General features: G+C 43.8%; 1 protein-coding gene across 3 annotated transcripts in view; it reads right to left on the bottom strand.

The window, feature by feature from the left end:
• The window catches only part of PLCB1 (phospholipase C beta 1), a 481,134-nt gene that overhangs the window by 218,194 nt on the left and 246,418 nt on the right, over nucleotides 1-16,522 (bottom strand). For all 3 annotated transcript variants that reach the window (XM_080998939.1, XM_080998940.1, XM_080998941.1), the window contains one exon: nucleotides 1,439-1,579. In XM_080998939.1, the coding sequence (XP_080855065.1) occupies nucleotides 1,439-1,579 (141 nt within the window). The remainder of the gene's footprint in view (nucleotides 1-1,438; nucleotides 1,580-16,522) is intronic.

Here is a 16,522-nt window from a genome sequence, read left to right as displayed (position 1 = left end):
ATCATTTTGCATGTATTAAATATAATACGGCCTCGGTCCTGTATACCTAAAGGAGCGTCTCCACCCCCATCGTTCAGCCCGGACGCTGAGATCCAGCGCCGAGGGCCTTCTGGCGGTTCCCTCATTGCGAGAAGTAAGGTTACAGGGAACCAGGCAGAGGGCCATCTCGGTAGTGGCGCCTGCCCTGTGGAACGCCCTCCCAGCAAATGTCAAGGCAATAAACAACTATTTTACTTTTAAAAGACAACTGAAGGCAGCCCTCTTTAGAGAAGTTTTTAATGTCTAATGCTGTATTGTTTTTAATATTCAGTTGGAAGCCGCCCAGAGTGGCTGGGGAAACCCAGCCAGATGGGCAGGGTATAAATAATAAATTATTATTATTATTATCATTATAATTTGTTTCTACAAAAATGTTCTGTGTGTGGAAATGTGCTTCCTGGTCTTACCCACCATGCAACTTCAATGGATGAGCCCAGAGTTAGTGCTATGAGAGTGGCAGGTAAACCTCTTCCTTGTCACACTGTGCATTATTTTATCCATCTCTATCATGTCCCACCCCCCGCCCTCAACTCACCTTTGTCCCCTAAAAAGCCCCCAACTCCTCTTAACATCTGTGAGACCAGATAGTCCAGCTTTGGTTAAAGGCATCAACACAAGTTAAATACAACTAACTCTCTTTGAATACAGTACATGTAGTGGCAGGGTTCAGGAAACAGGTGGGGCATTCTGCTCCATTTCTTTTAAGGTCCTAGCAACACCCCTGGGCAGAAGACCCATCCTGATGCCTTTGTTTGTAGTTCTAGATCAAGACCAAATGTTCAAGTTGTCCTGTACAGGTTTAAAACAGCGTGGCCATTTCTTATTTCCAAAACATACTTGACAGCTTGCCTTAAGACACTTCCTCAGAATTACAACTTGCCCATAATAAAATGGATGGCGAACTAAGATTTACAGTGGTACCTCGGTTTTCGAATGTCTTGGAAGCCAAACATTTCAGTTTCCTAACGCCAAAAACCCGGAAGTAAATGCTTCCGTTTTCGAATGCGCCTCAGAAGTTGAACGGCTTCCACTGCGTGTTTTTTTCCATTTTCTCAATTGAACTTGCAGCCAGCCCTTTGCGCGTCAGTTTTCTAACGTTTCGGAAGTCAAATGGTTGCCCGGAATGGATTACATTTGAGAACCAAGATACCACTGTATTAGATGCTTTATGAATCATTTAAAAATGTTTGGAGGACAAGAAAATGCTTGGGGGACAAGAAAATGCTTTATACAACATGTTCAGAATGGGAACTGCCAATGCCAGCAGGAAGAGTACTGTACATGACACTGTTTCTCTGAAATAATATTGATCCATCTTATACATGTTCCTATATATTTCCTACTAACAGCCCCATTTCCCTTTCCCAGTTATGGCATTGCATCATTTGCATGGTCATACCTTTGCGATTTCGTCCTGAGCTGCTACTAAGTTCAAGTATGAAATATTGACCAGGTCCGGGCCATACACGATTGTGAGCATTCGGCCTTCCAGTCGTCCTCCTATGTTTCCTGCATCCAGATGTTCACGTAGTTTGGGATCCTGTAAGTAAGTGCATTGAAAGTCATTAAAGTGTCTGCCTGTACTTTAATAATGACAAAAAAGAAAGAATAGTTCAATACTCCTATTTTGCTGCTAAGGATAGGAGTTTTAAACTCTGTTCAGCCCACACACGTGGGCACCTATAGGGATAAAATGCAATTAATATATCCTCTCTTATCTATTTAAACCCATCCCACGAGCTGGATAATGATGGGGAACGGTTTCTACTACCATGTTCTAAATAACTTGCATGGTTTGCGGCATTTACCATTACACTGATTAGAAAGAGGCCCAGAATGGGCATCATGTAAAATAAGAAGCCAGTAATGGTTGCTTTAATGGTGAAATGGTTTACGTGCAACATTACAATCTTTTTTTCTACACATTCAACACCCTGGAACAACCATTACTTAAAGAAGATCATCATGGGGGGGGGGGGAGAGATTGCCAACACAGAATGGAGGGCTCTGGGTGGGCATTCTTGGCTAACTTTCAACAACCACTTAATTCTTATATCCATTCACATGTAACTCAATCACCAATGAATTATTCTATGGAGTTGTATTTTTAAAAAATAAAACAAAATAGTGTTGACAGCATAAGTAGATTACATACAAATAAACGTGGCATTGCTGTTTGAAATGTGCTAAGAATCAATGTGTGGGGGAAGAGTCAAAGCAGCATTGCATTCTACGAGGCCTCTCCTCTTAACGAAGGGGAGGTGTTGTGAGCGAGAACAGCTTCCTGAGCTCGCGGGGGGGGCGTAACCAAGCCCCCTGAGCCACTGAGCCCTGTGCCCGCGTCACACACCCCAATTCGGCTGGGGGGCGTGGTTTTGCCATTTAAAATGGCCGCGGGCTCAACGGCTCCTCCTTCTTGTTCCTCAGATCACCCTCCCTCCCTCCCTCTAGGTTTTGCTCCTGACCTTGCTATGGACTTCGGTTGGTCGCATTGGTTGTCCAAGGGACCTGGTAGGATTTTTTTCCACTTGGCAGATTGGCACCAGCCACTTGGTTTTTTGCCTAGGTAAAGGTAAAGGGAGCCCTGACCATTAGGTCCAGTCATGGCCGACTCTGGGGTTGCAGCGCTCATCCCGCTTTGTTGGCCGAGGGAGCTGGCGTACAGCTTCTGACTCATGTGGCCAGCATGACTAAGCCGCTCATCTCGCTTTATTGGCCAGCATGACTAAGCTGGCTCATCTCACTTTATTGGCCGAGGGAGCCGGCGTACAGCTTCTGGGTCATGTTCCTATTTATCTCCTTGCACTTTGACGTGCTTTCAAACTGTTAGGTTGGCAGGAGAACAGACTGAGCAATGGGAGCTCACCCCTACTTCATAGCAAATCATCACAACTTTGTAAGGTTTGGCAGTTAGGCACTGGAAAATGTGTTGTGTGTTGGAGGGGAGGTTGTGGCCATCACCTACCCCTCCCCTTGAAGGGTATTCCATTAAAGGAATCTGGTGGTCGTGGTTCCTGTCCGATGCCCAGGTGGTGGCTATGGCCATGGCAAGACCCCAGTGACTCTAGGGGAAATCTTCCAGTTGATTTGCATCAACAAGCTCCCCCTACAGGTTGTTAACCCTTGCGTGACTCCTGGCAGAGTGGGCAGGAGTCAAGTATAGTCTGTTCGATCCAATGCCTAAGCCAACACCACTCACAATCTGTAACCAATAAAGTTGTGGCCTTTTTTAGCCCATTAACCTAAATACTTGTGTCCATGTGTCTTATTTTATCTCCAAGTGGGGGCGGGGCCTCAACTCCCAAATGTAGCTATAGTAGTACTGAATCCTAACTTTCCCCCCTTACGTAGATCTTCAGTCCACCTGGTTCATAAGTTCATATTAAATAACCTGTATCCAGCAATGGAAGGACAATACTGTTCCTTCACTGACTCTTTCACTGAGTGGCCTTTGGTTTGGTCTCAGTCTGACCCTTATGCTTCCCTCCCCTTATGGTTTTGATCTATGGGCTACTTTTAAAATGAGGCTGCATTTAAAATTGCATTTTAACCTGTATTTTAAATTGTGTCCCCCCCCATTATGTTTTTACTGCACTTTTACTGGTGTTAGCCGCCCTGAGACCAGCTCTGGCCAGGGAGGGCGGGGTATAAATAATAATAATAATAATAATTATTATTATTATTATTATTATTATTATTGAGAGCCACAATTCTCAGGGGACCCCAAGAGCCTAATCATGGTTTGCAAATCTGGTTCCATAGCGACAATGAACATCCCACATGACTTTCTGAAGCTCTGTAATGTCTTGACTGGTGGCCAAGTCAGTCTTGTTCTAACTAAATTGCCTTGTTTCTACAGAACAGAAAACAAAACAAGTAGTATAGTTTATTAAAAGCTCAGGCAATGATTTATTTTTACATGCATTTGTTGTCAGCAGGCCAGGCGAAGAGTTCTTTCAAATGCAGTGCGCTACACTTTTCTATTAACCTGCTATTAACCCTCAGAACTGGCTTCACAAAAAGAGGGTGAGAAGAGAAGAATAAGCACATACTTCTGAAAACTCCAACTTCCTTTATTTTCCTCTCCATTGCTTTAGGTTTTTGTTTGTTTGCTTGCTTGCATCTTACGATCCAAGACTCACTTGGCCACTGCTTGTTTTAATGCCTTCCAAATCAGAAATCACGAACAAATCCAAGAGAAAATAATGGGATGAATTCAATATCGCACTCTTCTGATCATTCCATCAGTGCAAGCATTTTGGTTTGCTGAATAAGATGATCCCCCACCTTTAAACACACCCCCATTGTTCCAGGGGTTCTCCTGACACCCCACCCTACTCTGAGCCAATTGTGAGGGTGGGAAGGAGAGAAAGCCCCATTGTGCATGTGGAAGTCCTCCCACAGGATGGGGGGCACTGTTGTCTAAACCACTGAGCCTCTTGAGCTTGCTGATCAGGTCGGCAGCTCGAATCCCTGTGATGGCGTGAGCTCCCATTGCTCTGTCCCATCTCCTGCCAACCTAGCAGTTTAAAAGCACACCAGTGCAAGTAGATAAATAGGTACTGCTGAAGCGGGAAGGTAAATAGCATTTCCGTGCTCTCTCCTTTCCATCACAGGGTTCCGTTGTGCCAGAAGCAGATTAATCATGCTGGCCACATAACTGTCTGTGGACAAACACCACCTCACTTGGCCTGAAAGTGAGATGAGTGCCGCAACCCCATAGTTGCCTTTGACTGGACTTAACCATCCAGGGGTCCTTTACCTTTACCTCCCACAGAGCACAGTGCTATGGAGCTGAAAGGGACCACAAGGGTAATCTCGTTCAACCACCTGAAATACAGGAATCTTTTACCCAACATGTGACGTGAACCTACGACCCTGAGATTACAACCCTGGCAGTTGTGTTCTGCCAACTGAGCCACAGACCAGGTCTCTACTGACAAGACACATTATTTGAATCCCACCCAAGTCCAGGTCCACTCAGCAGAATGAGCAGGAGGAACTCAAATGTATCAGGGATGGCTCACCACTTTCCGAAACACATTAGTATCTCAACTGCCTCTCAACATTCCCCATTAAGTCCAGAGTCAACATTTACCAAAATGCACCACTGCTCACACTAGGAAATTGCATATCTTACAAAGTACATGCATTGTTGTGAACATATCTGCATTTGCTTCTGGGGGGATGCCTCACCCTGAGCAATGCAGACAATTGAAATGCAGTGAACAGCTGCACAAAGGTTTCAAAATTCGTAACACTATCTGCAATGGGAAGAAGTAGCAAACGAAACTGACTTGAGACTAAAGTCAGGTTATTGGCGTGGTAAGCCTGTATCTCAGACTGCATCATGCTGGAGTGCAGGTGGGTCCTCAAAAGGCTTATTGCTCCAGGATCTGGAAAAACGACTGGGTATGCCTCATCTAAACCACAGAGCCTAGGACTTGCCGCTCAGAAGGTTGGCGGTTCGAATCCCTGCAATGGGTGAGCTCCCGTTGCTCGGTCCCTGCTCCTGCCAACCTAGCAGTTCAAAAGCACATCAAAGTGCAAGTAGATAAATAGTACTGCTCTGGTGGGAATGTAAACGGCATTTCCATGCACTGCTCTGGTTCGCCAGAAGCAGCTTAGTCATGCTGGCCACATGACCTGGAAGCTGTACGCCGGCTCCCTCAGCCAATAAAGCGAGATGAGCGCCGCAACCCCAGAGTCAGCCACGACTGGACCTAATGGTCAGGGGTCCCTTTACCTTTATGCCTCATCTATGTACATCTACTGTATATCTTACATTTCCACATTGAAAAGTTAGCATAAAATAACTGAGGATAGATGTTGAACCTTGAGCACCAGTGAACATGCCCATAGTAGCTGTACTAGGCAATCCAAAGGCACATGGCAACTGCTAACAGTTTTGCGCTAATTGAGGAAGAGATTTCTCTGCTCTGTTCAGAATAGCATGGGAGACTTTGTTACTGCTGCCCCTTTATTCTGAGAGCACGGCTAAAACTCCTTGGGAATCACAGTCATATTGGAACATGATAGCGAGGGTTGAAACAAACAAACAAACAAATTGTACATGGTGGATCATTTTGTTCAAATTTATCCTCTTTACCCAGTAGGATAATAATTCTCAGGCACTTCTCAAGATAGGGCAATTAGTATAATTTATCCATTAAAAGAAAACCCTAGGAGTCTCTGCAAACGTTTTTTTGAGGTGGAAAGTAAAAAAACACAATTCTTTTAGCAGAATTTGGCTGGCAATGCAAATCATGAAAGAAAAGGCAACACACACAAAACTGACAGTGTACCCTTAGTACACTGAACCACTTGGTTGTCTCAGTAGGTTTCAAGAAGTCATGCTAGTTCATGCCCCCAGTGATTATTCAGACTATTTTGCAGTGCTGCTGAACTATCTCCTCAAACTTTACCACAAAGACCACATGGGGCTGGCACCATGCGGGGCTGGAAGACTATAACCTGGGCAGTCCCACTTTTTATGTAACATGCAGCTGTCATATTTCAAGTGGATGACTGACTCACTGAATGCATTATCACTCCAGCTGACAAAATTGTACTGCGATTCCTTCCCTACTGGTGTCTCTGCACAAAAAGGCACACTTGTGGAGACAGACCAAGGCAGAAACTGCAGGTATTTTGAACTAAATGATTATCTCATGCAGCCAACAATCTGAATTAAGGTCTGCAGCATTTGCTTGCAGGAGAGATGAAAATCACTTACTCAAAACTGACAGAATGTAGAAGCTCTGAATATCTTGAATGGAGTTTCCCTTGTGTATCTTTTATATTTAAAAAGTTTGCATGATGATCAAATCTGTATTTATTTTCAGATGTATTCGAGCCTAAGAGTAAGTTTTGGGTGGATATAAAGCTTCGGCTGTCCTGTTTGTCTTATGTTTCATGCTCTATGCTTTATGGTTCATTCCATAATACTTGAGATTTGTTACTCCAGTCATATTTTACGGTGGGTCTATGATTGTATAAATAAATCTGAATCTCGGTCATATTTATAAGCTGTTCTTCCTAAGGGAAAACAAGTACAACGCATAATGTTTTTTTAAAAAGTACTGCTGAGAGCAACAAAGTGTGACAGAGCAATGGAATCCAACAGAACAACAAAACAATCCATTAGAAATAAAAACAGTGGCTGTAACATGCTGAAAAGCCTGGACAAATATGAAGTCTTTATCTGGCATTACAAAGCCAAGACATTTATGCTGCAAAAGTGCACCAGTTGCAGACGTAATTGGGATGAAGTCCCACCGAACTCAAAAGAGTTTTTATAGCCGATATGTGTTGAATAATTATGGGCTGTCCAGTGAATCCCTGGATGACATCGTGGAAGAACGTTGCCTCAGGAGAGTGAGGAAAATTCTCAGGGATGATTCACACCCTCAGGCAGAAGATACAGAAGCATGATTAGTCGCACCAACAGGGTAAAGAACAGCTTCTATCCGTGGGCTGTTAGGCTGCTGAATGAAAAGGTAGCAACAGGGCAACTGACTTTCAGGTTTGGTGGGTGTGCGTCAGTAAACAAGTGGAATTAAGACTAAAAGAGCTAAGTGGGGGGTACTCGTGTAATCTCACTGTATACAAGTTGTACAAGTGACAATGAAGTATTTCAATAATTGCACTGTAAGTCTAGTGCTAGGAAAAAGATCCCTAGGGAAGAAAATTTGAATGCAGGATGCTACAGCCAGTGAAGACCACTCCCTGGTTGCCCTCACATGGCATCAGAAGGTGAGGGGGCTGAGAGGAAGGCCTCTCGTGACAAATGTAACGGTCATTAGTTATGATGCTATTTTTAAGAAGAGAGCTAGCATGCAAACAGGATCCTGAATTAAGTAGGCATTAAGTCTGACCCAGAAGTACTCTTCTTAAGTTATAATATAATGTTCAAGGCAGGGTCATGTGGTAGAATCAACTTTCCGAGACCTAGGTCCCTGGCTCGGAAACTAATTGGCAGCTGGGTCAGGACTGATGTTACATGTTCCAAACTGTCTTGTCCCAGTGAACAACTTGGCTGCTGAATTCTGCACCATCTGAAGTTTCCAGACTGTCTTCAGAAGCAATAACACATATGTGCTGCAGTAGTCTAACCTAAATGTTAAATATTTATTCAGTGATGTTTTTGTTGTTGTTGTTGTTTAAAAGATGCTTTCTGTTTTCTGTTTTCACTACAGTTTAACTCAGGCTTCAATATGATATTTCAGTAGGATCCTACCATTGCAGCATTTTACCTAACTACTTCTGAACATAAATGACATTTATACACTTCGAACTAGGGCTTCCACTGAAAATTTAAAGCAGATGTCAAGATTGTTCTTGAGGAGCAATCAGACATGTGGGATACCTAACTTTATCTTCACAACTAGCGTACATAGCAGGTGATATGGAGCCAAGGTTATCCAAAGAGCTTCATGGCAAAGGAAATTTTTAACTCAGCATTTAGTCTAGGGATGGGAAACCAGCAGCCCTCCACATGCCATGGACTACAACTCCCACCATCCCATGCCACTGGCCATGTTGGTAGGGGCTGAAGAGAGTGGGGAGTGGGAATTATAGTCCAAAAACAGTTGGAGACCCACTGTGGGAAACCCTTGCCCTAGGCCAAATATAGCACTCTAACCATTTCATCATAGTGGTTCATGTCATTGAGGAAAGCCAAGAAAGTTTGAGTAAGTCTGTTGAAATTTCTCAGGAGGTTTCTCACAGCCCTGCTTCCATATAACTGGTCGGGATGCCCACGTCTTCATACTTTACTATCTTGGAAAGCAAACTTGCAGCAACTTTCAGGTGAAATATTAAAAGGAAATATGCAGAGGAAGCTCTAGGGCGCATGAAGACAATGGATGGGCCTGCTCAATGGCACCAGTTGGTGTCCCTTTAATTTAACAGGGAATTTTCCCACTTAGGACTCAGCTATATAGCTGCAAATAAAACATTTAAAGTGTGTTTTAAGTGCAATATACAGTGTCACACTAGATGGTGAGCCTTATGGAAAATTCAATGTATTTTTAAGAAATGCTTTAAAAAAAGCATTTTAGATTTTTTTACATACCGGTATATGTGTGTGTAGATGCCACCTTAAACACTAGGCTGTTTCATTTAATCTCAAACAAAAGGTATGTGATAGCACAACCAATGGGATCAAGTCTGAAACATTTAAAAAATAAATAAATGAGTTGAAGCAGCCATGTTTAAGGCATGAGAAACCTACAACATTTTTGAATTTGCAAGTTATGAGCCAGCTTTCCCCAGTGAAAAAGGTCTGACAGTTGAACAATTAAGCAGGATCTGGCTGAAGTTCTACACACTGTAGTAAGATGGTTATCTTTTAAGAATGGTTGGCATTATAATAGGGCCTGAGGGACCACAATGTTATTACCAACTGATTCTAATCATCCAAAACCACCTAACTTTCCCTAATCCCCTTTCAAACTCTGCCACCACCACAAAAGCAGCCTGTTTAGTATTTCTGACACAATTTGGGAAGCAATTAAGGGCAGATAATCTAAAATGTTGTCAACGCGGTTTGAAGTCACTTTCCAAGATGTTCCTCGCACTTATCAAATTGTTGGTCAGTTAATTAAAAATGTTTTCATTTTGTTTATTTCCATCTACCAGTGTAAAGTTAGATATTTATCTTGCATCGGTGCCCAGAAAGTCCACGGTTGACACCAATGAAATCTGAAGAGCAGTTAGGATCAGACTTACATCTTCAATTGCAAATAATCAAACACATCAAATTAAAGATGTCGACTAGCCAATCATATAAATTGTCCTACTTTTCCTTCATTCCTTCACCAGCAGGCCATTTGTAGAAGTCCAATAGATATAAACAAATTCAGAGACATTTATTTTCAGAGTGGTGAATTCAAACCACTTTGACCACACTTGGACTAGTAAAGGTAAAGGGACCCCTGACCATTAGGTCCAGTCGTGACCGACTCTGGGGTTGCGGCGCTCATCTCGCTTTATTGCCCGAGGGAGCCGGCATACAGCTTCTGGGTCACGTGGCCAGCATGACTAAGCCGCTTCTGGCGAACCAGAGCAGCGCACGGAAACGCCGTATACCTTCCCGCCGGAGTGGTACCTATTTATCTACTTGCACTTTGACGTGCTTTCGAACTGCTAGGTTGGCAGGAGCAGGGACTGAGCAACGGGAGCTCACCCCGTCGCAGGGATTCAAACAGCCAACCTTCTGATCGGCAAGTCCTAGGCTCTGTGGTTTAACCCACAGCGCCACCCGCGTCCCTACACTTGGACTACCTGCACCCTAAAATTAACATCCTCATAATCTACAAAGAATATTAAGACCCTTTTATCTATGCTCACTCAGCCTAACTTGCCGATTGTGGAAAACTGAATGCATTCAGAGGCATTACTTGGCTGGTTTCATACACTATAATAAATATTGAAGTTCAGTGGCTTAAATATTTACAGTACTTATTTACAGCTGCCAACACTTCTCGCATACAGTCCAGCTAATTAAATTAACTTGAAGTCCAGAGACAAAGCTCGAACACTTCCATTCCTAAATTAATATTTCTAAAGATTTAGACTGAAAGATTAATTACTGTGGTAAGCTAGCACTAAGGATTTTGCCAAGTTACGGGAAGGCTGGGAACCTGACAATCAGATGAGCATTACTGGAGCTATAAAGAATGGCCCACAAATTTTATCACAGAAGATTCGTAGAGCTGGAAGGTACTCTGAGGATCATCAAGTCCAATCCCCTGCAATGTAGGAATATACAGCTATCCAGCTGGGTGATCGAACCTTCAACCTTGGGGTTATCAGCACTGTGCTCTAACCAACTGAGCTACCCCATGGCTAGATAAAACCACTGTTAACATTTGTAGTTGATCTTACTGTACTGTACTCAAGACGATAAAAGAGGACTGGATATTATTTATAGATTATATGAAAAATTACTATGAAGAGACAATTAACCTAGCAGGATGTTAGTATTTTCAGCAGCATAAGTTAGAACTAAAATTAAAGGGAGAAGTAGAGAAAGATTGGGGAAACTAAGATGATGCAAAATGAACTGGAATATAAAAGGAACCAAGGAAGGAGAGGAAGGGAAGTCTGTCTGTGATTGTATTTTTGAATATAATAGAATATGTAATATGTAACTCTTTTTTCCTATTTTTTTATTACTTTCACTTTTTTCTTCTTCTGTTGAAATGTAGCAGAAATGCAAATAAAATCGGAAAGAAAAAAAAGGGTTAGACATATTTGTAGGGCTACGATGGAAAACTATGCAGCCTAAACTCTTCTTTCATTTCTAGATTTAGGTATGTAGCCATGTTGGTCTGACACAGTTGAAAAAAAATTAAAAATGGTCCATTAGCATGTTAGAGACCAACTAAGTTTGTTCTGGGTATAAGCTTTCATGTGCATGCACACTTCTGCACATACCAAAGGTCTTCTTTTATTTGTAAAGGAGCTGTGCAAATAGGACTCTTTATTCAGTAATATTAACAATAGCTAAGCCTATTATTGGTGCAATTGTCCATGAAATCACAAGCTCTGAAGCTCTTTAGCAAGATTTCCAATTATACTTTGCTCAGCACTGAAAGAGCTTGGCATTACTCAAAGATCTGAATGAGGCTTTATTTTCCAAACAGAAAAAATCCCTTTTGTCTGCCAAAGCCAAGAAAAAATATATATCTGGGGCAGCTCTTACAGAAGTTTGAGAGTGAGTCGCAGGTGCTGTGGTCTTCTAGCCACAGGCTATTACAAGAAGTACATCCAACAAAAGCTAACACCACATTAGAAACCATTTACACAGGTATCAGACAATGCGTTATCATCAGCAGGTGACTTGAGCTCAGTAGTCCCCAGCACCATCTCAAAAATATTCAAAAAGAAACTCTGCTCTTATTTTCTGTGCTGCCATAGCAGCAACAGATTTGTTAGCCAGCATTTTTAATGCAAAGGGCCGCCATGGCAAATAAACAAGGATATGGGCATAGAAAATGTATTCCATTTACGGAAATTTAAACAATAAACATTCACTTTACATTGAGATTCTATGAGATCTCTCTTTAGTGACAGTATGAGCAAAACTAGATACAATTTGTAATACAGTAGTTGAACACCTCTCTAAAATGTACAGTGGTACCTCGGGTTAAGTACTTAATTCATTCCAGAGGTCCATTCTTAACCTGAAACTGTTCTTAACCTGAAGCACCACTTTAGCTAATGGGGCCTCCCGCTGCTGCCGCACCGCCGGAGCACGATTTCTGTTCTCATCCTGAAGCAAAGTTCTTAACCTGAAGCACTATTTCTGGGTTAGCGGAGTCTGTAACCTGAAGCGTATGTAACCTGAGGTACCACTGTATTGCAAACTTTTCTGATACAAGATAGCTATAAAAAGGTTTCACCCTAGGCATCAGCAACTCCACCCCCCCCAAAAAAAAATCATGCATGTAATTGATAGGTCTAGGTGGTCTGAAAGGTAATGTGGCAACTCTTCAATTCCCCTGGTAGTATGTAAACATCTCTCTCTCTCTCTCTCTCTCTCTCTCTCTCTCTGTGTGTGTGTGTGTGTGCGTGTGTCACTAAAATGGATAGTGCTGTCTATAGCCATCCCTTTCTCTGCCTTAGCCCCACATGGATGGACTTGATTTCTATTTCAAAGCTTTATTATCTGACAAAGAAAATAGAATAAAAGCCATTCCTGTTCAACACCACTACAACAGACTGAGGCTGCAACTGTACAAACACTTACTTGGAGGTAAGCACTACTGAAGTCAATGGGGTTAATTTCAGAAATGTATGGGCCTGCATTGTAAATATGTAAAAAAAAAAAAAAGAGTTTCAGAGCAATCCGTAAAATACTAAACCTTCTAGTAGTAGAGCAGGTATTCAACAGAGGACCTGTTTGCAATATCTGAAGATGTTTGTAGTAGGGGTTTCCCAGGCAGTCTCTCATCCTGGTTCTTCAGCCATGTTTAGTTGTTGTACTTTGTTTTAGAGATAGTTCAGGCGTGCACAATTTTCTGGGTCAACTAACTGAGCGGGAAAGAACATTCCCGCAGAGTCCTTTTGAAATGGGTACCATCATCACAGTGGAGTGATAAAATGCTGCTTTTGCCAATGCTACCAGAATGAGTCCTGGGATACAGAGCTCGGTCCATAACTACACGGCTGCTTTGTGCTTGATTAGTTCTCTGAGAATATGTTAGCAGAGGGGCATTAGGCAGCTGGCATTAGACACACTTTTTAAGTTCAAAAAGGAATTTCAAAGCCACTTCAAAGTCCCCTTCTGCCAGACCCCAATCAAACAGAACAAAGGGATGAGGGCAACCAGTCAAAGGTGACCTCCCCCACAAATTATATTTCTTAAGTAATAATAATAATAATAATAATTTATTATTTATACCCCGCCCATCTGGCTGGGTTTCCCCAGCCACTCTGGGCGGCTTCCAAAAGAATATTAAAATACTATGATACATCAAACATTAAAAGCTTCCCTAAACAGGGCTGCCTTCAGATGTCTTCTAAAAGTCTGGTAGTTGTTGTTCTCTTTGACATCTGGTGGGAGGGCGTTCCACAGGGAGGGCGCCACTACCGAGAAGGCCCTCTGCCTGGTTCCCTGTAACTTGGCTTCTCGCAGTGAGGGAACCGCCAGAAGGCCCTCGGTGCTGGACCTCAGTGTCCGGGTAGAACGATGGAGGTGGAGACGCTCCTTCAGGTATACTGGACCGAGGCCGTTTAGGGCTTTAAAGGTCAGCACCAACACTTTGAATTGTGCTCGGAAACGTACTGGGAGCCAATGTAGGTCTTTCAAGACCGGTGTTATATGGTCTCGGCGGCTGTTCCCAGTCACCAGTCTGGCTGCTGCATTCTGGATTAGTTGTAGTTTCCGGGTCACCTTCAAAGGTAGCCCCACGTAGAGCGCATTGCAGTAGTCCAAGCGGGAGATAACCAGAGCATGCACCACTCTGGCGAGGCAGTCCGCGGGCAGATAGGGTCTCAACCTACGTACCAGATGGAGCTGGTACACAGCTGCCCTGGACACGGATTTAACCTGTGCCTCCATGGACAACTGTGAGTCCAAAATGACTCCCAGGCTGCGCACCTGGTCCTTCAGGGGCACGGTTACCCCATTCAGGACCAGGGAATCCCCCACACCTGCCCGCCTCCTGTCCCCCAGAAACAGTACTTCTGTCTTGTCAGGATTCAACCTCAATCTGTTTGCCGCCATCCATCCTCCAACCGCCTCCAGACACTCACACAGGACCTTCACCGCCTTCACTGGTTCTGATTTAAAGGAGAGGTAGAGCTGGGTGTCATCTGCATACTGATGAACACCCAGTCCAAACCCCCTGATGATCTCTCCCAGCGGCTTCATATAGATATTAAAAAGCATGGGGGAGAGGACAGAACCCTGAGGCACCCCACAAGTGAGAGCCCAAGGGTCTGAACACTCATCCCCCACCACCACTTTCTGAACACGGCCCAGGAGGAAGGAGCGGAACCACTGTATGACAGTGCCCCCAGCTCCCAGCCCCTCAAGACGGTCCAGAAGGATGTTATGGTCGATGGTATCAAACGCCGCTGAGAGATCCAGCAGAACTAGGAAACAGCTCTCACCTTTGTCCCTAGCCCGCCGGAGATCATCAACCAGTGCGACCAAGGCAGTTTCAGTCCCGTGATGAGGCCTGAATCCCGATTGGAAGGGATCCAAATGGTCCGCTTCTTCCAGGCGTGCCTGGAGTTGTTCAGCAACCACTCGCTCAATCACCTTGCCCAGGAATGGAAGATTTGAGACTGGGCGATAGTTGGCCATCGTGGCCGCATCTAAAGATGGTTTTTTAAGAAGCGGTTTAATAACCGCCTCTTTCAGCGGGTCTGGGAAGGCTCCCTCACGGAGGGAAGCATTCACCACCCCACGAAGCCCATCGCCCAGCCCTTCCCGGCTAGCTTTTATAAGCCAGGATGGGCAAGGATCAAGGAGACAGGTGGTTGGTTTCACTCGTCCAAGCAGCCTGTCCACATCCTCGGAGGTAACAGATTGGAATTGATCCCACACAATTTGACTAGACAGGACTCTAGCACTCCCCCGCCCCGGCCCTGCTCCCACGGTGGCGTCTACCTCTTCCCGAATCTGAGCGACTTTATCTGCAAAAAACTTTGCAAAATCATTGCAGGAGATCATGTGGCCCGTATTAAGTCTTTTGTGAGCTGAGCCCAAAGGCACAATTATGATATTTTCATCTGTTACCAATTCTTTCTTTACTGATTAAAAAAACATTTGTGCAGGGGAATTAACTGTGACAACACATCCTAGAAGAAATGAATCAGTGTCTTTGCAGTAAGAAATATTAGGTGAATATCCTTCGCTGGCTACAAAGATCTGTTAATTATGCCCCTTAACATTTTCTGCAAATACAATCCAGGCTTAGTCATGCTCAGAGCAGAAGCTCTGAAATCAATGGGACTTATGGTAGTTGTGACTAACTTAAGCCTGGCTGGTTTAAATGGGTCTGCTTTATTTATTTATTGCACTTGGATCCTGGTCCTTGGCTGAAAAGGCTCCCAGAGTGGCTTGCATATAATCAATTAAAGCCAGAAAGTCCCTGTCCCCAGAATTGCAAACTAAAAGATACAGTCTTCAAAGGAAAAGAGGAGGGAGGGAAAGAAAATCAAGGTGCCAAAGTTAAACAAAAGTTCTCATAATCACCAGCTGGAATGGAAACTCTAAACACAACGAAGGCTTAGATCCTAACTTCAATTAGCTGGAAGCAGACGCACCAACTCTAGGGGGTGGAGGTGTCGCCAGCCCCCTCAATAATCATTAGCAAGGGGCTCTGCCCCCCTGAGCACATGAGAGGTGGAGCCACGGTCATTGAAGCTGCATGGTACTGGGCAAGGCCTCCTTCTGAAGACAAGGCGTGACGTCATGCACACACTGGACCACTGCCACCAATCTTCGGCCCAAGGCAGCACCTCTGGCTGGGAGTAAGTCTCACTGAATTCACTTGCTTAGTAATGAGTAGACTTGGTTAGGCTTGAGTTCAAAGTCTAGAGCTGACCCGATCTATCCTGATGGATTAAGAAGAAACCCGCAAAAAGTTTATCAGTGTACAGTGGTACCTTGGGTTACAGACGCTTCAGGTTACAGACTCCGCTAACCCAGAAATAGTACCTCGGGTTAAGAACTTTGCTTCAGGATGAGAACAGAAATCGCATGGCGGCAGCGGGAGGCCCCATTAGCTAAAGTGGTACCTCAGGTTAAGAACACTTTCAGGTTAAGAACAGACCTCCAGAACAAATTAAGTTCTTAACCCGAGGTACCACTATATTTTCTTGTAATAGCTTCTACTCGGTATAAGTTACTACTTTTGCAATCCTGTCCATGTTGGTTCAGAAATACCATTGTGTACAATGGGGCTTCTTACTTCCAGCAAAGCCTAAGGCTACAATTTTATATGAGCTTACTAAGAAAAAA

The sequence above is a fragment of the Podarcis pityusensis genome (assembly GCF_964106645.2).
Source record: "Podarcis pityusensis genome assembly, chromosome: 3".
In the NCBI taxonomy this organism is placed as follows: Eukaryota; Metazoa; Chordata; class Lepidosauria; order Squamata; family Lacertidae; genus Podarcis; species Podarcis pityusensis.
Note: the sequence above shows the minus strand (reverse complement) of the source record. Positions and strands in the feature narration are given on the sequence as shown.